Raw genomic sequence first — 22,553 nt, forward strand, 5'->3', positions numbered from 1 at the left:
TTGACTTTCTTGCTTACAGTCAACAAACCATCCCTCACATGCTTCCCAATGCCCCTGGGTGGCAGGGAGGGGCACCACACCAAGCTGAGGGCCACCATTAACAACCTGAAGCAGTCAGGCAGTCATGCAAAAAAGGACAGAATGAAACTTCAGATCCCCCCAGACACAACCTTCCTAATCCAGCCTTGCTAGCTAAACACCACAGTCAAACCATAAATCAGTTCTGCCACAACTCCGCTCATCTTTGAGACAAAAAAATCATGTTATAACCCAACTTTCACGGCTTCTACGGAGAGTATGTTTTATTATACAGGTATCATATACACGACCATTGTTTGCAAACAGTTTACAGGCATGGAGCTCAATTCCAAACCTCCGTTTCACTCACACACACCGTACCACACACTCAGCTTTGGATTCACCCCACAGGAACAACACAAAGTTATTGCTTTGTGAACAGAGCTTCAGTGAAATAGAATCTTCCACATCAGGAACAGAGCCCAGCAACCTCCTAATTCTTAATACCCTGTGTACACACAAATAAAAACCTAAAGATGTGTTTTAGATTACCCCATCACCTTTGAAAGTTATTATTAAAATCAAATCCCATTTCTCAAAAGGTCTTAAGAAGCGCACCCGTATTTACAGACCCCATTAAATTATGCATAAATAAAATCTGTACACTCAACGCAGTTTCTCAAAACACAGAGCCTCCTAGGTGACTTGGGGATGACAGGCAGCAAGGAAACACTCCATGCCTGTCCTCTTCAAGTTTACTCAAAACCAAGATGTGAAATAAATACACATATAAAGCTTCAGTACCTTAAAGGAAGGTGTCATTTCAAAAAGTCTCCCATTTGAAGAGTTAACGCTCATAGGTTTTCTTACCAAAAAAAAAAAAAGAGGAAGGAAAAAAACCTTAAAATCGTCAGCAGGCTTTGTTTCTACAAGTTTCATAAAACCCAAAGGCCCCCTTTGAACAAGGGGTTTAAAGGGTGTCAAATACCACCTATTAACTAGTTGCTAAGCAGAATCTCTGCCTCCTACCACACATTTGGTATCTGAAGAAGCTAGATAAATACTTTAAATATTTAGTGAACATAAAAGCCAGCCACTGCCTTAACACTGATTGTTGATCTGAATCACATCAATTTGATATTTCAACAACTACGTATTGGGTTTTTTGTTAGCCCAGGGAATTTATTTAAAATATTCTAAAACTTGTAGCACCACTTTCAGAGAACGAAGAATGGGATTAAAAAAATATATATGCTTAATAAAGAACCAGTACTTGTCACCTTCTGATAACTTGTCCAGAGTTAAGGGAGACACTTCAGCGCTAGAGAAATAATACTAGGAGTCCAGAAGGGCACATAAACATCCGGATATTAACCGAGGCCTTTTTAATGGGAAGGTGGGTATCAAACTCTGTCCCTCAGGCAAGAGGGGTTTCCTATCTGTCCGGGTTGAGCGCGATTTTGGAGACTTTTCCTTCAAGACTTCTTCAGCCCTTATCCGCCCCTGGTTTTATTTCCTGTGCTTCTCCATTTTCTCCAGGGTTTTGCTAGAATCAGCCGGACTTTGGTCTCCAGGATTCATATAGGATTTGTCTATGGCTATCAGGGCTTCTTTTATGTAGTTCTGCACAGCAGACACGGCGGCACAGATGGCCTGGCTGCCAAAGCCGTGTGTAATCAGGCTGAAATGGGACAGGCAGTTCTGTATGTTCGTCTCCAAGACTGGGGTGGGCCGGTTGTTCCCGTTGGGGGTTCGGTCTTGATTGAGAAGGTCTGTGAATTCTTTACAAACTTGCCTATGAAGAGAGTCAACACACACCTGTGAGCTTCATCTTGCTGGACGGGGGAAGAGTAGAAGACAAACTACCCCGACACCTGTATGGCAATCACAGCTTTTGGCAGAAGCCACGTTAGCCTTAAAGGAATAGCCGATCGCTGCACTTAGCACCTATTATCAGGTGCTAGGCCCTGCACAGACTCTCTTCAAGCACCATCTTACTTAATCCCCACTACAATTAGATAAGAGGCTTAATCCCGTCTACTGGTCAAGGTCACCAGGACTGGTGAAAGAGGTGGGGTCAGGATTCCAGCCCCAGTGGTGCAAGTGGGGTCCAACAAACCAATTCTGTCCAGATCCCAGAGAATCATGCCTTTCCCTGAAACTCACTCCTTTTACACAGCTCACTGTACTCCCATTTGCCCCATTTCCCGATCTGACTAGTTCCGCTTCATTTACCACAATTTTAAAGTCAATTTATTGCTGGTTTCTATGAGAAACAGTGCAGTGGCCTTAAGTCATTTTCAGGACATGTAATTTGCTCGTCTCCTACAAATCTCATGTGATCACATCACAAAACAGTAACAGTGAGTTCTTGTTATTAAATAAAGAAGGCACACAATCTTCACTGGACTCGACACAACATTATTTTCAACACATTTATGTAAGATATGCAAACACAGTAATGAAAGGGTGGTGTAACTACTGAGCTGAATTACCGAGCACTAATACATTCGTTTTAACCTACCTCTTCTAAATCATACCCGAAGTTAGTGCATTTGCTATTCAAGCAGAAGCCCCCTGGCTGATTTCTTTTGCTCTGCACTAAAGGGGCACTTATTGAGCATCAGGGCCTAGACTGGCCCATCATCAAGGTCAGTGCATCCATTAATCACCAGATTCAAGTCTGGGTACTCACTGTGCAGCCAGCAGCATGTTCTTCCTAGTTGCTATCTCATTCCGTCCTCCCAGGTGAGGTCTGGTTAAATATTCAGCCACGGGTTTACTAGGAAATTCTGCTTCGCAGACATAGGCAAAGTCCCTCGCCAGATGAACAGCCTCACCTAAGATAATCAGTAAATGGCAACAGGCTTTAGGATGGCTGTGTCCACCATTAGCAAACCATCCTCTTCCTATTTCCCAAGCCCTAATTGCCTGCCAGTCCACTCTGCACTCTAAAATGAAATCCTATACAGGGCACACAGCACAGTGGAGAGGTAAACTTCCAGGGTACTTTCAGTACGTACTCCCCCAGAAACTGAGGCTGAAATCAGATGGTGTGAGAACAAAGATGACCCTGAAATTGGTGACTGTACTTTAACAGATTATTTTGAGCCACACCCATGCTTTCTCTTAATAAAATGGCTACACTAGGTAGATTTAAAGGAGGTGAGCATGTTTGGCAAAGAGGCCGTTTCTTTTTATGGAAGTATGGAAGTCTGACTCTGAACTTTCTAAGCTAGGACGCCCTGTTCCTGAAAGGGGCAAGTCTCTGGATGTTTCTTTAAGAAGGAAAGGCAGGAGTGTGTCTCCTATTAGGAATGTTAAGAGCACCAACTACCAACTTGGACTACCCACCCACTTTGTCCACGTTATTGGGGAACAGAGGGAAAAACCTACAGGAGTCCCCTCCCCTAGAGGTGGCAGTCCTGGCTCCTTGGTGCAGAGCTGGTAGTTTTTTTTTCCCAAAACCTAGATGGTGGTACCCCCAACCTGCCCACCAGCCCTTAACTCAGAATCTCAGAACCACTGTTCTGGCACACATTTTTATCCAAGCACCCCTGCCTAGCTAGTAAGTTAACCTAGCAGAGCCACACTGATGGGCCACGCACACAGAACCCACTCTTCTCCATGCAGGACAGCTGCTCCCCTACAGGCAGCTAACAGGCAGCTCCTTTCTCCTTGCCCTGACCTCCACGACACTCATAAAAAGGTAGGGCAGGGCTCTGCCAAGTCTCTTTCAGCACCGCAGAAGCGCCATCAGGCCAGGGAAAGAAAGTGTTCAAAAGATTGCCTGGCTACAGCAGACCACCCCTCATGGGCTCCCCCAGCCCTCAGCCAGAGCCCAGCACCCTGCTGATTAGGCTGAGCAGCAGAGCTTCTCCAGCCTTCAGGATGAGTCTCAAGTGTGTGCAGCAAAAATGAGTTTGTCTTTGCTTTTTAAAAGCTATCAACTTTTCCCTGGTCCCCTTTTATTTTGAAACTGTCTATACTGTGTTCTTGGCTACTTTCCAAGTTGGGGGTGCAGGGCCACTCAGGATACTGAAATTCAGTCTATTCTCTTAGGACTGGGAATCTGGGTTTACCCAACTCCTCCCTTTTTTGGATCACAATCCGAATATTCCACAGCTACATAAACCAGAAACAGTGCTTCTACTCACCAATAAATAAGCAGCTTTATAAAGGTGAACCAGTGCTCAATTAATGAATTGCATCTTTCAAAAACTGGTTCATTTATGACAGGAAATGGCAATGCCATGTAGTGTGATGTCTTAAGTTAGGAAATCCAATTTCTTTTTAACGATTTTCTGGGGAACCCAGAACAGGATACTTAGGCTGTCACATATTTAAGTATTAACTTACTGGACAAAATTAGCATGATTCCTTGTAAATAACTTATGGTAAAACCACCTTGGTCTGTACTTGTGACCAAGTTAAGAGCTATTCTTATGCTTTTCTTTAGAAAACCATTCAGAACACAACATACCCCATACTAAAAACACAAAGCTTCACTGACCTTCTACCAGGGAAGTCAGGAGGGTCACATGAGCAGCTTTCCGTCTCCCGGCTGGAAGATTCAACCCAATCTTGTCCAACTTCTCCCGCAAGGACCGGCCTCCATTTTTAGATTTGGCTCTGCGTAAAAGAAAGTTAACTGTGTCTATTCTCAAGAAACTTTACAATTCTAAATTCCTACAGGGCTACAATCAAAACTGGAAATTGTCAAAGCCTATTTACATTATGTGGATCGAGCCATAAACACAGGGACTCCTGGCTTAAGTAATCCCTGTAAAATTCAAAAATCTTTCTTAGCGTTGCCAACATTTTTTTTTTAATCACAAAGCATTTCAAATTGTACTGGAACACATAAATACTTTTAATAACTGCTGCAGCCCCCAAAATACACCCTGGGGAAACAATACCCATGGAGCTCTTCTTTCCTTAATGCAGGTAACACCACTTCATACGTGGAATAAAATGATAATTTGTTAGCACTGTTTTAGCACTTCGTTCTACATCTGGCACTTTCTACAAGAGAACATACTAAAACTCGGAGCCGATTAGAATTCAGTGTTAAGTATAAAACTTACAGAAATGTTAAAAATACCTCCTTGATCCTTTATTATTCGCCTTCAACCACCCAACCATGGTGCTCAGAATGTGTCCCCCCACCATGTACCTTCTGAGAACACCTCCCAGTAAGGAAGCATTTAAGCATTCAGGCGGGGACAGTCGCCTCTGGACTTCAGCAACTGTCACTTTATATTTAGACGTGGAGCTGAGGAGAGACAATCTTCCAGGGACAGAGCAGAAGACTTCACTGGGGTTCATCACGGCACCCACCAGCTCCTTCTGACAAGGGAGACTCAAGGGGTTCTTGGTCATTGAAATCGGACCTGTGAATGAAGATCAGACGTCGGCAGTCAGTCCAGAGGAACTGCGCCTAGGCAGAGTCCTTTCCAAACCACTAACAAAAGTTAAAGAGCTCTTATGTTAAACTATCAATGGCAAACAGATTTTTTTTTTTAAGCTATAGTCTTCAAAGATAATCAAATATGAAATTCACAAGTCAACACCTCAGGAAGTTAATTAGTCAAGATCCCAAGCATGGAGGATTTTCATTTCCTGGCCACTGTTAAACTCTGTTTAATTAGAACATTTGTTTTCAGAAGACTGCTTCAATACTAAATAATCGGTGATTTTTTTTCCCCTCACTCAACGAATGGCCACAATCACAGGACACATTCAGACCCTTTGCAGAAAACTTTTCAGGCCAACTATTCACAGTGAACTTAAAACTACAGGAAAATTGCTTTGTTACAAATATACTGGGAGATGGTTTGTTTCCTGAGATTTGGTTCAAAACCCAGTTGATTTTAGGCAGTTTAATTTCGACACAGTAACTACCTTTAACTTAGGTTGAGTCCATTTCCCAAAAAACCAGGCTGGTAATCCCATCACTACCCAGTTTAATTTCATGAGCCACTCACTCACCAAATAATCCAATTTCCTCAATCCCCTCCTTCTTATCCTATTTAATCCCAGCCTCTGACAGTTCACCCCAGCCTGATCTTAAAGGCTCTCTGTATCTGGTAGGCCAAACTGTTCCAAAACCTTCTTTCAGGTCAGAATTAAGGAGCCTTACCACATTAGTATTTGAAGTCAGAAATAAAATCTCATCAACCCATTCAACAACTAAAATCGTCACAGAACCACCCACCCAACTAAGGCGTCTGGTGTTTTTTCCCCCAAATTAAGCCACAGAGCTAAGGACTAACGTTCTCCAAGAGAAATCTATGGAGTAAAACTTGGAGACTAAGTGCTAACTCCTAAGATTCCTATCAGCATCCTTTTTCATTTAGGATGGAAAGAAATCCCCTCCTTCTTCACTCCTAAAACCTACCCTCCTCAAGTCCCCGACGGTGGCTTCCGACACCAAAGTCCCAAGTCTGTCACCGAATGTCCCCACCGAAGTTACTATTTACGTTGCCCTTAGGTCCCCTATCACCTTCCCAGCCCGCTAAGAAACGGTACAATGTGTGGTCGTAGAGGGGGGAAAGGTCTTTACTCACTACCTACCTTTGCGAATGACAGTCTGATCGTGCAGAAGCAAGTGCTGTTCGTCGACGTTCTGGAGGAGAAACGACAAAATGTGCTTTAAGTTGAGGGAGCTAGGCTAGGGCAGCTGAGAGGCTGTGGGGCGAAGTGGTCCATCAGGGGGCGGCCAGAGCCCAGGCGCCGCTCACCTGCACCTCCTCCATCTGGTGCGCCATATCGTGGAGCCCCAGGTTTTCGGCCAGGCCCGCGGCGTCCAGGGCGTGCGCGTGGGGCAGAAGCAGGTCGGAGCGACGGTAGGCATCCCTGCGGGCGCTCACGGAGCCACCGTCCAGCCCAGAGAGATGGGGTAGCAGGCCGGTCGGGCGCCCGTGGTGTGCGGGGAGGCCGGCCCCCTCCTGGCCTTGGCGGCCCGGCCAGGCCTGCTGCTGGCCGACGGCGGGCGCCGGCTGGTGCAGGGGGTTGATGGCAGCGGCGTACGCTTCTCCCAGATGCGAGTAGGGGTCGGCGGACTGCGAGTAAGCCAGCTGCTGGTAGGGAGGCGGGAAGTAGGGGGGTGGCTGGTATTCGGCGACTCCAGTGTGCGAGAGCGGCGGCGCGGGGCTGTAGAGGTGCTGCCCCGCCGAGGACAGGTGGGGGAGGCGTGGGTTCCCATTGCTGCTCGCGTCGTGACGGTCCTGGGAGGGAGAGACGCAGACCCGGTTAATACGAAACCCTACTCCCGCGAACTCGCCGCAGCCGCGGAGAGAGCCGACCGCCTCCGGGGACCCGCCGCACCCGTCCGGACCGACCCGCGAGGCCCGCCTTCGGGCCGGAGGACGCCCAGAAGCAATGGGCCCCGGGGGGTTCGTTATAAATCGGAGCGGAGCAGAAACCTGGGGGGAGGCGACCGCAAAGCCCGGCGGCGAAGGTCTGGGCGCCCCGACGCCCAAGGCGCTATGAGGCGCCAAGTCCGAGCCCCAGTCCTCGTGCCAGGGGAGGCCGGAGCCGAGACCCGGGCCCGAAGAGGAAACGGGCACGCGGTGCGCACGGTGCAGCGCGCGCTGGCTCATCAGCCCGCACATGTCGGCGTCCGAGACAAGGGAAGGTGGGGGAAGCGGCCCGCGCTGATAAACCGCAAGGCGCGGGACTCCCCCGCCCCAGGGCTCGCCCTTCCACGCCCTCGGGACAAAGACCTCCGGGCGGCACTCCCGAACAGGGCCTGCCACCCAGGACTGCCCGCAGGACTCCAGAAAGCAAGCCCCGCAGCCGGGGCTACCCTTACTGGGGGGTTTCGACCAAGTGCGGATAAAAAGTGATACATGCCCGGCCACAGTCAGTGTCCTCACAAATCGGGGCACAAAAGGACGGAGCCCCAAAACTGGGCAACCTTGGCTGCGCACGTCCCCTCGCCCCACGGCGGTCCTTAAAGGACGTGTCTCCATGTGTTCCCGAGGTCACAGGTAGCGGCGAAACAGAAGAAACATGCCACCGTCGCCCCCTAGTGGAAATGTCCGAGACTACAAACAAGGGTAGCCCCTTGAGGTCCCACGGGCGCCGGGCGCTCCCGCGTCCCCCGCCCCCAGCCCAGGCGCCCCTCTCCCAGCGCCCTGGCGCGCGCCTCTCGCCGCCCGCGTCTTCCTCTTCCCGCTCGCTGCCTCCCTCCCTCCCACTCTCCGGAACTCTAGCCCAACCTGTCCAACAGGCTGGAGCACTCCCGAGCGCTTACGGCCCCATCTGGCCTCAGGGCCCCCCCACAACACTCCCCAGCCCCCACTTCTCTTGAAAGCCAAACTTATGCTGTTTTCTTGTCTCCCCGAGGAGGCAGCGGGGCAGGTGACAAGCCTGCCGGAGGAGACACTCCGAAAAGGTGTCGCCGGCAGGTCGCCTCCTCTGACCCCTTTGGACGGAGACTTCGTGCGTAAGAGCCGCGTCTAAGTATTGTAGACGGGGCGCTCTTCCGAGAAAACGGGAAGAACGTCTGGTTTTCCTTCACATGAAACCGACCGGTAAGCTTTGTGGGTGGGATCTGCCATTCTCTTTCCAGGCCCTCTTCCCGAGGCTAGACATTTAGGAAAAGGCCCGATTCAGGAAGGGGGGCCCCCGGAAAAACGGACCTGAAGGTGTCCGGAAAAGTGGACCCCGTCCCATCGAGGGGCAGCGGCGGGTGCCTGCTGGCTGCTCCTGCGCCCTCACCCCCGACCTCGGTGCAGTGGCCCCCGCCTCCCGGACTGTATTCGGGCGGGGCCGGGCTGTGCCCCTGCGCCCAGCTCACCTCGCAGTCCTCTTCATACTTGACATTATCGGTTATTTTCCACAACATGGCGTCGGACGTCCCCCAAAACAATCGCCAGTTAAATCCAGGTTCCCCCCACCCCCCGAGCGGTAAATCCAAAATCGGGGTCACGGTGGCCAGGAGACTGCAGCCGCCGGGCGCGGGCCTCGCTGTCCGGATCACTGGACGCGCATCAGCGGCTCTGCGAGCGTAGATGCTGCTGCGGCGAGTGTTGAAGCCACTGCCGGAAACCTGGGTAGCCGCGCCCGCGCCGTGAGTCCCAGCGATAGCCGGGGGACCCGAGCGCCTTAATGAGGAAATTATCATAACTCCTCCCTGGGGGCCGGCGCGAAGGCCCAGGCGCCGGGCGGGGCGGCCCCCAGCCAGTCCCAGCCTAGCTCCGCCCCGCGCCCCGGCCGGGCGCCGCGCTGAGTCCCACGCTTCGGGGGGCCAGCAGCCAAGCCGCGTGGGCGGCACTTCCCTGACAGCCGCGGACCCGCGAGGCCGGGATTTCCTGTCTTGCCTCCCTTCCATCAACCACCCCCACCATGCACACCTGAGACTGGCAAAGTTGGCTGCGGAATCCAAATACCTAAGAGGCCCCTCTTTCGCCTAGAGCGCCTCCCCCACCGCCAAAAGACATAGTCACGTGGAGTTAGAGACCCCCGCGTTCCGGGGTATATCAACAGCTGGGGTCCCCCGTCTCCTATAAGTCCCACCCCACCCGCTCCACGGAGACTTACGCTGAAACCCCAATCCCTTGGAAAGACGCCCTCCCGCCCCGCCCCGCCCCGCGTGCGCTCAGCGCCATCCCATTCCGCCGAGGGTGGCGGAGGGAAGGCTCCTGGGGAGGCTGCCCCAGGCTCCACAGGGCGGGCAGGCCTCCGCCAGTCCCTGAGCCTCGACCAACGGCCTCTCGCCGCCACCGCCCGAAGCTGCATCTCCGCGGCCGGCCGCGTTTGGGGGGCACCCGCGCACCCTCGACCAGATCTGCCCGGCCCTCCCCATTCCTGGCTCGGCAGCTGCCTCTGATGGGCCAGTCAGAAGCCTCAACTCACCCGGGAAGACGTGAGGGGCCAAATACAACCCAAGCACCACGGTTTGGGGAAGGAAGAAGGTGGAAGAGGAGGGGCTGGGGAGGGGTCCCCGCTGGAGAGGGGCATACCCCGTTTTGCAGATGGAGGCAGAAAACGAAACTTCCACATAAATGCCGCCTCTCCCCCCAAAATGTATTTGCCACCCAAACTTGAAAGCAAGGTGCAATTTTAAAGAAACGAAATCAATTGGTCCAGTTACTCTGAATGACCTTTTTCACTACAAAAGTAAAGTTGCCAACTCTCAAGGGCGAATTTTGTTGGTACGTCCCAACTGGCTCCGGGAGGTGAACTAAAATATTCTGAGGGAATCGGAGAAGGAAACTATTTCGATTTGATCCCGAATCCGATTTTGCAATAATCAATACATTTATCAGTACAGTGCCCAGCCTGGAGTGGACTCTCCTCCCCACGGAATAACTGCGTCCACCACCTTCCTGCTTTTTTCTCAGCTTCTTTAGACCCAGATGGGCCTAAAATAAAATAACTGAAATAAAAATAGTCGTCCTCCAAGTGAAACGGTCTCCCTCGCCTTGGAGTAGACAGATCCGAGGTGATATTCTGATCAGATGTGAGAACAAACCCTAGAAGTGAAACCACCGGGGACTTTGCAGGCCTGTCTGCGGGGCTTTGCACTAAGTACGAAGATGGTGCACACGCGACCCTGACACCTCCCTAAGAAAACATCGGGGCCTGGGGGTAAAAGAAAAACCCGCATTAGCAGCGCTTCTGGTATTCGGGGCTGGGGGCCTGGGGCACCTGCGCAGTGCAGGAATCAGACCGAGCGCGGACGGCACGCTGGCGCGCAGGGCGGGGAAGTTTTGAGTATCAAGCACTCCTGAGAAGGAGGCTGCAGCGCCTCTTTCGAGCGCCCCCGACTTCCAGATCGGTGATGCAAGGGCTCTCCTTCACTCTGGGCCTCTTCTAGACCCGGGTTTGACTCCCAACACCCAGCTGAGGGTGCATCCTGAACAAATTCTCGTGTCTACGCCGACAACTTTACCCCCGGGCAGGTTGGGGCCAGAGGTGGGCAGAAAAGGGACCAAGCCTCCACTCGAGGCCTTGGCTGTCCTTCCTTCCTGCAGCAGCTTTCGCCAAAGCCCCCCGGAGGGACAGAGATTCCTTCCAGCCCTGGAATGGAGGCATAGGGAGCCGATGGGGCCTGAGGATCTGCATGCCTCCGTTCCGGAACCCCAAGGGCCCAGAGGCTTCGGAACTAGGCAAAAGCCATTCGTTCTCAAAGCAACGCCCTGGACCCTGGCGCTGCCCCTCCAGGAGGCACGAGCTCAAGCTAGATCCTACTTCCGCGCCCTCCAAAGGAAAGGAGTCTCAAACAAGTCCTGCTGGCCGGGCACGGGAAGCCTCAGCCCTTCCTTGAACACAACTTTTTTTTTTCTCAGCCGAAAGTAGGGAGCAGACAGCTTCTGCACAGACAGACATCGCTCCAAAGTCGCTGCAGCTCGCCGTCTTAAGACGCGAGACTGTGTTGCGGCGCCCTTAGGCGGCCACCGCCCCGGAAAGGGTGCCCTCGAGACTCCCCACGGATTCGCATCCGCCTTTGAACATAAGTTGAGGACCCCGGGGCAAGCCTCGCGCAATCAGGGGGTGGAGAGTTGTCAAAGACTCCCCTCTGTCGCCCCCTAGGAAGCCTGCACTCAAACACGCGGGAAGCCCTGAACCAGGCCCCAGCCCGCTCCGATGGCCCAAGAAACCCGAGACGGGGGGCAACAAGGCAACGAAGCGCCTGCAAGGACAGCAGCGGCCCGCCTGTGCGCCACCTCCAACAAAGCGCGGGCGGGGGCCTCTGGAAGCAGGGCTCCCGGCCGCAGGTGGGACTCCTCTGCGTCCCCACCTCCACCCTCGCAAACGCGGGGAGGCGGCGGGGCGGGTACAGCTGGATTAGGGCAGGCCTGCGACTCCTCTTCCCGCCCCAGGGAGGGGGCGCACGAGCGGCAGGTGGAGGCCCCCGGGCGCAGCGCCGCGTGCAGGCTGTCTGCCCTGCCTCTGGGAATGGCTCGGGCTCCGACGGAAACCGCAGTCCAAGAGGCTCGCCAGGTTAAGCAGAGTCGAAAAGCCGGGGCCTCCAGCAATCAGGGAGGAGGGCGCCCGGTCCTCTATCCCACATCCTCACTTCGCGGCTCTGGCGCCCACCTGACAGACGCTTGGCGTCTGAGCACCCGAACTGTCTAAGCTCACCAAGGGGCACGTTCTGGGGTGCCACCTGCGTAAGTTCGCAACCATTCCAAATAATAACACTAATATAAAATGCCAGATTGTTTTAATGGTGTGCAAAGCGTCCGCTGCACACAGACGACATTTCTCGCCTTCGCGCAGGGTCCAACCATTCTCCATTCACTGCTGCCTTCTAGGCGCGCCGCACAAGGCCCGGGGCTTGAAGGGGCTTCGCAGCCTGTGGCTTTTCCACCCGAACAGCTGCTTTTCACAAACAGTTGAGGCCGGCGCGGAGCCAATAGGGCCTGCAGGACCCACGCTTCCAGGGAGCGTCCGTGTGCGACTGACTCTGCCAGGGGGTCTTAGTCCAGGAGCTCGTTTGCAGAGTTCGCCCAGCTCAGAGGTCTCGGGTATAGTCTCTCTAACCTGACAACCATCGCCCCATTTCTCAGCAGGCGAAGGTTAAGTTCTTAGTCATCAAACCTCAAAGACACAAACTTGCCCACTATTCAAGGCCACCTCCCTCCCGGCTTTCGGGGACCTGTTTAGAGACATGCCTGGCTCTCGCCTCCGCTGCTCCGGGGAGCCCCAGCCCTCCAGAGGCCACGCTAGGCTGCAGAGTGCCTGTCACCTCCCCACTAACATCCCGGGGCCCATCCTTGTGCATCCTAATCGCTCCGAGCGCAGACAGGACTGAGGCGCGAGCCCACTGTCCCCGGAGGCCTTCTCGGCTCGGCGTCCTGGAACACCGTGCACCCCCAGGCCAGCCAGCTATGCCCGGCGGCCCTAACACATTTATCAGGACGCCGCCGGGCAAGGAGGAGGCCCACAGTGGCCAGGCGCCGGCGGCGCGGACTCGGCTCTCTGCGCCAGAAACTGGGGCGCCAGGAACCACCTGCTCCCCCACCGGCGCCCAGTACACGAGCGGACATCCCCGCCCTTTGCAGCCAATCTTCCCGCTCCGCCCTGCTGTCCCTGGAGTCTCATCTGCTCTCCACACAACACCCCTCCTCACCCTCAGGAACTGGAAATTCATATTGCCAGCTCTTCAACCTCTGTGAGCGGACGACGTGAAGAATGGGAGCAGCGTAGGCAGAGATCCCCAGGGGCCGAGTCGTGTGCTGTAAACTGCTCCGAGTGTTCATTTAATTAATGGCCTGGGGAAGAGAGGGGAGGGTGGGGGGCGATTCACAGCCAAAACAGGCTATCGCGATTGGAAGACACACCTGGAAGGTCCCGGTTACTCCTCCCCTGCCCTCCTCCAGGTCGGGGACTGTAAACCCGCCGTTTGAAAAGGGTCTTCCCGGCGTTTTTACTGATCTTTACGTTTGTATATGACCGGCAGTGCATAGGGCTCCTTTCGTCACGAAATTATTTTACGTGTTGTCTACAGCTTGCTGGCAAAGGACATTTTTTATTTATTGAGCCTCCAAAGCCAGATCTATTAACATTTCCGTGAATTCCCAGCCGTCATTTCTAGCTTTGATCTGACTTCAGGCATCTGGCAGGTTTCCGGGGCAGTTGAAACTGAACCAGGGACCGTGAATCCCCTGGGCCAAAAGGAGGTGGGTGGGTTTGGGGGTTCTTTCTTAAGTGCCAGAGAGAGGTGTTTGCCCCCTTGGTTTTCCATGCTATTTGCCTTAAGAGGCAAAGGGCACTGGTTACAAAAATAAAAAAAAAAATAGCTGAGAGCCCCCGGTAAAAGACAATTTCCTTAAGGAAGACTGAATACAGAAAGCATGTTGACTGCAATCATTTAATCAGGGGACCTATTGTGATGAGCCAGGCCTGCAGGAGGGTGAATTAGATGTGTACAGAAGCTGATCCGCATTACCTGGGTCCTATTTTCACACTGTGTAAAGCCTGCACAGGCAACCCAAAAAACTTTTCCCAGGGAGCTGAGTTGAAAACTTATACAAGATTCCCCCACATACGCCTTAGGGGGAAAAAAAGAGCAGGTTTCAACCCCACCTACTGGTAAACTTTCCCACACCTTCCAGTTTCCCAATAGTCTTCAAAAGCACAGTTTTTAAGATGCACCAAGGGATTTTTATGATACAACTTTTCATGAAGAGAAATGCACAGTTCTTCATTTCTCAAACAAAAAGTTGATGTAAGCAAAGCCACAATTAGTTTAGCCACCGCTTTGGGCAAAAATAGGCAAAACACAAAACTACAGGAAAAATAAGCTTAGTAGAGGTGTAGGTAGAATTTGATCATTAATGTGCGTCTAAGAGCAACAAATGCTAAGCTTTTTGGTGCCACCATAGGAAGAGGTGAAAGGACACAGGCCACATTTTGGGGGTAGCCTCACCTAGACAGTGGCATGGGCTCGGGGAATGGCAGGCAATGTGGAGAGAAGGCTGACTTTTCCTTCCTTACAGTTGAGGTTTTGTTTTCACTGAGGAGAAGGGGGTTGCAATTAATATGTCTTGTTTTAATTGTGTTTTTTAAATGAACATGCTGATCACTGTTAACATCCTGATTTTATTTCAAAATTTAATCCCCAAAGGGGGACTTCTTTGTTATATGCTTCTGGTCTTGTTATTGCTGTGATTGTATCTTACTTTTATAATTGGAAAAAAAAAAAGATACCATAGCCATTGTTAATGCCCAAATGTATTACTTGACTTCAGAAAGCGGAGCACCTTGTACTCTCACAATACATAATCATGAAGAATTGGCACTTGGGCAAGATTTCACCCTCCCCAGGGTCCCTTTACTCTGGACAGCTTCCACCAGCGGGGTCCACAGGTGGGCTTGAGCAAGACCCTCTTTGGAGAGCTCTCAGCTACCCCACACCCATATGCATCCTTTCTCGTGTGTCTACTCTCTTAAGTCCTAAACACCAGGCTGCAGTCTCTTCAGTTTACCCCTTGCATCTTGCTCACGTGGCATACAAACGTTGGCTTCCCTGGACCTGGTGCCAAGCTCCTGAATTCTGCATGTAAGAACTCATTTCAGTGGGGCCCTCAGTCCAAAAACAACAACATTAAAAAATGCCAAAATGGCACCATGGCAACCCAGGGATCCAGCGGGAAACCCTAGCCAGCAAAAATCAACACCAAATTAAAACCAGAACCTAAAAGAAAGAAAAGATACTATTCTTTAGATCCACTATATAATATAAAATAAATATCAGTTTCCAAACCCTTTCAAACAGTGGGCACACCAACCAAAAAAATGTTAAAGTCTAATACACGTATTTTTCTTTTCCTCACCTGAATAACATCTCTAACCTCCAAGACTAAGAATTGGAAATGTCTTGTACCAACATTTCCTTTTCATAAGAAGCTTAGATATGCTCAGAACAGTACCTGCCCTGATTTATCCTATTAAGCAATAATCAGCTTTCATTTTGCTGAAAGATGTTCTACTGCAGAATAAGCAGACCTGTTCCAACCAAGTCCAGTTTCATTTATTTGCCAGTGAAAAAGTTGTTATCCATTAGACTATCAGAGCGAAGTCCAGGACCAGGGGCATCGGCACCACCAGGAAATGTGTTGAAACTCTCAGTCCTCAGGCTTCACTCCACGGGGGGACCGACAACCTGCGCTTTGCCAGACCCTCCTGGTGATTCGGCAGCTGAAGTTTGAGACTCACAGGCATAAATGATTCCTCCAAAAACAAGTGTGACATCAGCGAGGCTCTGATACTGTGTGTAATGAATCACATTTGCATTGTTCCCAAACCATAACTCCGTGATGTCAGGATTTGTTCACCTCTCTTTATGGATTTTTGTGCTGAAAGGATGTTCTTTAATCTTATCACAAGTTGGCCTTTAAATAACCAATTTACCACTCATTTAGATTTAGATTTTGTTTTGTTTTAAAGAAACAGGTGTTCATTCATGTATACAATATGTTGTATGAATTCTATCACTCACATGGATTTAGGGAAAAACAAAGGGGAGGCACAGGTATTTATCTTAAGTCAAACATGATTTAAAAAAAAAAAAGAATTTGCTTCTTCCTGTCTGTGTCCCTTCCTGCACCCAAATGGTTAGATTATAAATCCAATTTTCAAATATATTCAGGAAAATGCCTAGGCCCCAAAAGAGGTGATTATAAGAAACCAAGGCTTCCCCAGCCCATACCACACAAACAAGTCAAGTCTTCCTTCTTTTGGACCCCCATCCTTAGGACAAGTCAGAAACCACAGGGTCCCCTCACCTCGACCACCTGTCTGCCCTGTGAGTCTCCATGACCCCTGAAAGAAGGGCAAGTCGACTGCTTGCATAATCAGTAATAGGATGGTAATGACCAGGGCTGGAATTAGAGGGAGCAAAATTTAAGAAGGCACCAAAAAAACTCAGTAATCAAGACAATACTTCAATGCAAAACTTTAAAAAAATTAAAATGAATACATAAAAACAAAAATCCTTGAGGACCAAAAACCAAAGTTTTACCTGAGGGGTTGTTTGTTTTATGATCCTTTGTTCTTATGCAGTGGAAACAATTGCAATCAGCCCCCAGTCCCAACCCCCACTGTGTCGTCTACCAGGTGGGTTGGTGAGATGACAGTGGTGAGTAGACAGATTGGGCAAGGAAGGGCTTTGTATAGGGCCTTATTTATTATTGTAGAGATTTCATTAATTTTTTCCAATTGTGGGGATAATGTATAAGCATGTATATCTGCCTCAGGCTGCAAGCACTGTGTTGCCTTGCCTGGCAGGGCACCGGGGAAGACAGTGCCCCACAGTTCTGAACACTAGAAAATGGGCACAAATGGCTTAACTACCCTACTGCATTTAGACTTGCCCACGAAGCTGGAAGGCTGGTGGTGCCTGCCTTTCTGGGAATGTGCCACACCCTCACCGTGTACTCCTGTAGTTTAGTCCACAGTCTTGGGAGCCCTGTCTTCTCCAAATCCTGACTCTGCATACCTTAAGCAAAGTACTCAAGTGTTTGCATCTAAAATAGAGATAATGCGCCTACCTAACTCATACAGTTGATGATTAAATAAGATAATGCATCATGCAAAGTGTTTAAAACAATGCCTGGCAAATATAAGTGTACAATAGCTGCCACATTAGGGTGGGGGTGGGGGGGTTTGGCTTTTATTTTTTCATATGCATACTAGCTAATATATATTGACACACCATGTGTGTCCCTGGGCTAAATAAGCCCTTTGCATGTATTATCTCATTTAATCCTCATAGGAACCCCATGAGAGGGTAACTATTACTGCTTCCATTTTGCTTTTGTGGGAACCCAGGAACATAGTGGTTTAGTAACTTGCCAGTCAGGGCCAGACAGGTGGCAGAGATGGGTAAATAACACAGGAGGTGCTAATCTGTCTGTTGGAGACTAAGTGCACCCTAAGGAGTTAAGTTGTCTTTTAAAATAGCCTGTGGCACAAACAAAATGCAGCCTTCAGATGGTTAGGGCCCAGGGGCTGCCAGGGCAGGTGCTGCGACTTCATGGAGCCTGCAGACATGCAGAGGCACCTTTGCCACATGAGATGTGTGGAAGTGGAACTTGGGGATCAGAGCCTAGGGTGGAAGCCCACCTACACTCATTTACACTCCCACCAGCAGTGTCGAAAAAGTGCCAATTTCCTGACACAATGTTGGGAGCCATCATTTTACCCATCCTTAATTTTTGGCCAGTTGGATGGCCCAAAAGAGAGGGGTATATTCTATTTGCCTCTTTTCAAACATTCGTTGGTCATTTGTGTTACTTCTAGAAGTAGACCATTCGCATTCCTTTCCCATTTCTCTAGTAAGGTATCTTTTATCTGGTATTTTTTCAGCCACTTCCATAAACTTTTGTTCATGGTTAGATCTTGGATGCATTTGGTAGGGAGGGGAAATAAGCTGAGTGAGAGACTATTTATGGCCTAAGGTAGACCTAATTTTTATTTTTTCCAAAAGGTGGGAGAATAGCCAATTAACTTTGTGGTGCCAATGAGGCCCACTGAAACACAAGTTGTCATTGTATCAGCTGACCTCATAGACATGTGTCACATGCAAATTCCACCCCTCTTATCTGTCTCTTTGAATAGTCTATTGCTATGCAAATGCAAAACTCTGTTTTGATTATTGCTGCTTTCCGCCTTGTTTCCCATACTGCCCCATCTCCCTGATTCAAGACTTCCAGAAAAGACTTAGAATTCATGTGTCATGTTTTTTGCTACTCTTGACACACACACACACAAATCTTGCTTCAGTTTTGAGACTTACTCAGAATGTATAAAGATCTGACATCTTCATACTAACAAGGCTGAGATTAGGTCATTTAGGTCTGGAAGACACAGGAAGAAGTGTGGCCCGAGGCAAAGTTCTTGATTAAAGCGGTGGCTCTCAACAGGGTGATTTTGTTCCCCAAGGGACATTTGGGGATGTTTGGAGATATTTCTGGTGTCACAGCAAGGAGGGTGCTCCTGGCATCTCATGGGTAGAGGCCAGGGATGCTGCTAAACATCTCACAGGGCACAGCATAGCCCTCTCGGACAGTTCTCTGTCCAAAATGTCATCAGCCTCAAGGTTGAGAAACCCTACATTATTTTGATTCATTACTAACCATCCAGACTGGTGACCTGGAGGATGGCTACAGTGGCACAGAGTGTCAATGACCCATCTGCAGCTCTGTCCTGGGGCTCTTTGGCTCCTGCAGGAGGCAGCCGGTGGCCGGGGTGGCCGGGGTGATGCAGTGCCAAGTCTCCCAGCCTGGGCTGAGGCCGAAACAGCACCCACGGTCGCAGCAAGCTGCCTAAACCAACTCCCTTTCCTCTTAGGTACATTCATAAGGGCGGGATTCACAGTGGCTTCTATAAAATTAGCTCTTACCATATCTGTTTTTTTCTTCTCTTTCTTAAGGTTTTGAATCAACTTTATGTGGGTGGGGGGGGCGGGGTATACATATGTATTTATTTATTAGGAATAGGCGCATGTAATTAATGAGGCTGACAAGTCCCAAGATCCGTGTTGGGCAAGCTGGGGACGGAAGAGAGCCTCCATTTCAGTCCTTGTCTACAGGCTGGAGGAGCCCAGGGTCCAGCATGGCGGGCTGGGAGCGGCCCCTCTCACTCAGCCTCTTTGTTCTATTGAGTCTTTGGTTGACCAGGAGAGGCCCCCCATTGGGGAGAGGCAGTTTACTATCATCTCAGTCAACCAATTCAAATGCTAATCTCATCCAGAAATGCACCCGGGACACACCCAGAAAAATGTCTGATGAAATGTCTAGTCAAGTTGACACATAAAAATTAACCATCACAACATCCAAGCAAAAACTTAGGGGGATCCTTGAGATGTCTAGAGCTCTTTACCTGAGCTGTTCCCATCTGTCCAGTTCTTTGAATTCTAACCAAGTCAGCCTCCTTGAGCTCCATTCTCTGCCTCTCAGGACAGCCTACAGAATTTGTCAGGCCAAGTGCAAAATGAAATTCCAGGCCCTCATTCAAATGTTAAGAATTTCAAGAGAGTAACAGCAGGGCTGTGATGCAACCGTGCAGGCCACTCACCCAAAAAGCCAGACTGGCTGCCTCCTCAGCTCATCAGAACCGCCTGGTTCGGCCTCAGCCTCCGGCGCTGCAGGCCAGAGCGGGCCTCCAGGCGGACAGCGGGGCGGTCATGGAGCACATGTCACTGCCTTGCTCTCAAGAACCACAGTCCCAAGTCTGAGAACAGCTGTTCCATCTATTTTGCCCAGTTCGGTAGTTGTTTACAGCAGGAAGGGCCAGCCCAGGGCTAGCTCTGCTCCATGAAACCTACAGGTGAGAGTCAGCTTTTTGTATATTCTTCATCACTCTGTGGGAATTACAGTATTTTCAAAATTACATTTCACAGTACTATGTGAGTCAATCTGTCTTCTAAAAAAGTTCCAGATATTACAGGTTAGACTATAGTCCCATTCGATCACCATTCCCAACGCCAGGTGTCTTGTTTCCCTCCCCTCTGCCTCTCAAGAAGTGTATCAGCTTGGAGCATAACCGGGATCCGGACCCTTTCTCAGCACCTGCTTGCATGTCTGCAAACCCATAAGAAATGCAGAATTATTAGGCGGGCGCTGTGATTCTACACCTGGGGATTTGCCAAAGAGGCAATGAAGACCCATGTTCATAAAGAGGGATGTACGAGAATGCTCTGAGCCACTTTAGCCATCAAAACGCCAAGCTGAAAACAACCCTATGTCGAGGCACACGGGGAATAAACACACCGTGGCATATGTACACATTCAAGCTCTTTGCGCCCTAGTACACATCTCACAGAAATAAGCTTCAAGCAAAAGTAGGCAGACACAGAAGTACATGCCTTGGGGGTCGGTGGGGTGTAGAGTTCAAGAACAGGTGAAACCCAGTCAATGGTGGTCAAAGTCAGAATAGTGGCTAATGAAGTTCTGGGAGTGCAGGCGAATGGACTAGAAGGGCAAGGGGGGGATCTCTGGGAGTAATGGAATGTTCTAGGTATTGGTTACAAGAGGGCTTTCACTCTGAACAGCGAGGAAGCTGTACATTTAAAATGCAGCACATTCCTGTATGTACATCCTATCTCGACTTCATAACGTGAAAACTATAATGTAACTGACCCCTAGAAAGAGAATAACTGAGAGTGAAAATCATGAGGAAATGCATTGGCTTTACGAGACTGGTGTTTTAGAAAGGTTTACATGGTAAGGATAGTGATTTTTTTTTTTAATAATGTATTCTAAATAACATATTTTGTATGTGTATTTTAAATTCCTTGTGGCCTTTATATTACTTGTCTTTGTAATTGATGTTTAGGTATATAAGATAAAAACAAATTGCTTTAAATCATATAAGGGAAATTAGATTTGTAATTAATATCTCAACACTAGATAGTTGAGAAAAAAATACATGTGCTTCTGTGCATATAAATAAATGGTATTGTGTATTCCTGAATCACTGTGCAACTTGTTTTTTTCACTTAATAATATATCTTGAAGCTCTAACCATGTTCTAATAGCTCATCTTTAAAATTGCTGCCCAGCATTTCAGAACATGAATGCTGGGGCTTTACAGTGTGTGACCCAGTGTCAGGCATATCGGTGACAATAAATACTTGTTTTTTTATGGATGACGTTTTCTCTAAAGTGCAGAATCTCTGAGAGAAGGGAGAGAACACAGGCCCTGAGTTGGAACCGAAGGTGGGGTCAGGTCCTCACTCACATAGTCCACAGTCACCTGTTATCTACAGAGCTTAACAAAGCACAGAGCCAGCAGTGGTGTTTGGTAAATAAATGGTTTTAGCTATGCAGGTGGTGGGTGAGGTGGTACTTCACTCAGGCAGCAGATGCACTCTGAGTGCCTTTGGGGTCCAGTTCTGGCTGGGGGATGGTGGTGAGAAAAGCTGCAGACCCCTGCTCAGAGCTCACCCTGGGGGTGGGTACAGCGAACAATCTCAACTACAGCCTAAGACAGGTCAGGGATTGTAGCGAATGAAAGGGCAGGGTGGGCAGGATGCCAAGGGACAAGGTGTCTTAGGGGGGTGGGATCCTCCCCCCCCCATACATGAGGATCCCATGCCCACAGAGGGTTAAGACTTGCCCTTTAGGGTCAGGCAGGCGGTGTGAGAATCTGACACCAGGTGCCAGACCACTTGCTTTAAGACTAAACCATTACTGTGCCTGATTGAGTCCCCTTTTAAAATAGCCAGTGGCCCAGGCAAAAGCCACCTGCAGGCTAAGTCCTGAGTAGCATGAGGATTTGGGACATGCTATACTATGGAACTTAATGGGTCGCCCCCTCACCGCCACCACTACACAGAGCCTGGGGGACTAGCAGAATCCTACAGGTACATTCTGTTGAGTAAATGCAAAAAGAAGGTGTTTTAAAGACTTTGGAGCCAATGCCACCTCGAGCTTCTAATTTAAATCCGACACCCCAACAGTGGAGAGACAGTCCCTGCCATCACCTACAACCCACGGCCACATTACTACCTCATGTTGAGCAAGAGTTCTGTAGCTTCTCCCCAGAAATAACCATCACGAGGTGTGGTCAGTGTCTGCGCAGTCTTTCTTCTAGATATTTAAGTCCATCTTTTATAAGGTCATTCTTCATTCTTTCATGTGAATTCCCCACATGGCCATCGGCACGCCTGTCCTTCCGCAGCACCTTCTGGTCTGTGTCTCTTTCAACATCTGCACACCGATGGTGGAGGTGTTCTGGTGGCCGGCGCCTTATCTCCTATTCCTTGGCCACTTGTATTTCTTCTGGGAGCTGCCTGTTCATGCTGTCTGCCCAGGTTTCTGGGTTTGGGTCTTAAACCCACGTGGAACCTTGGAAGTGCATTTGTGTGTGTTTAAGCTTTGAGGGAAAAGATCCCTGTTATAGTTTCCAAGTGGGTGGAATCCAGCTGATTGTATTTACCTTAAAATCCCTCCCACTGAAAGGGTGCCTTGATGGCCCCCCGGGTTTCCCCTGTAGGCATGGCTCTGTCCCAGAGCTGGTGAAGAAGCCTGTCCCACTGAGATGGGACAGCACTGAGATGGGACATGGGGCGT

The 22,553-nt window shown here is 49.9% G+C and overlaps 1 protein-coding gene across 1 annotated transcript; it reads right to left on the reverse strand.

Annotated features, from left to right (window-relative positions):
- Positions 1–284: 284 nt before the first annotated feature.
- On the reverse strand, positions 285–9,119 carry TFAP2C (transcription factor AP-2 gamma). Its single transcript, XM_017648638.3, has 7 exons — positions 8,825–9,119; positions 6,762–7,247; positions 6,595–6,646; positions 5,195–5,411; positions 4,532–4,650; positions 2,714–2,858; positions 285–1,813 (listed from the first exon to the last, which is right to left on the reverse strand). The coding sequence occupies exons 1-7, from the start codon at positions 8,870–8,872 to the stop codon at positions 1,528–1,530; spliced, it is 1,353 nt and encodes a 450-aa protein (XP_017504127.1). The 5' UTR covers positions 8,873–9,119; the 3' UTR covers positions 285–1,527.
- Positions 9,120–22,553: the final 13,434 nt, after the last annotated feature.

This window comes from Manis javanica, chromosome 5, assembly GCF_040802235.1.
Source record: "Manis javanica isolate MJ-LG chromosome 5, MJ_LKY, whole genome shotgun sequence".
Lineage (NCBI taxonomy): Eukaryota > Metazoa > Chordata > Mammalia > Pholidota > Manidae > Manis > Manis javanica.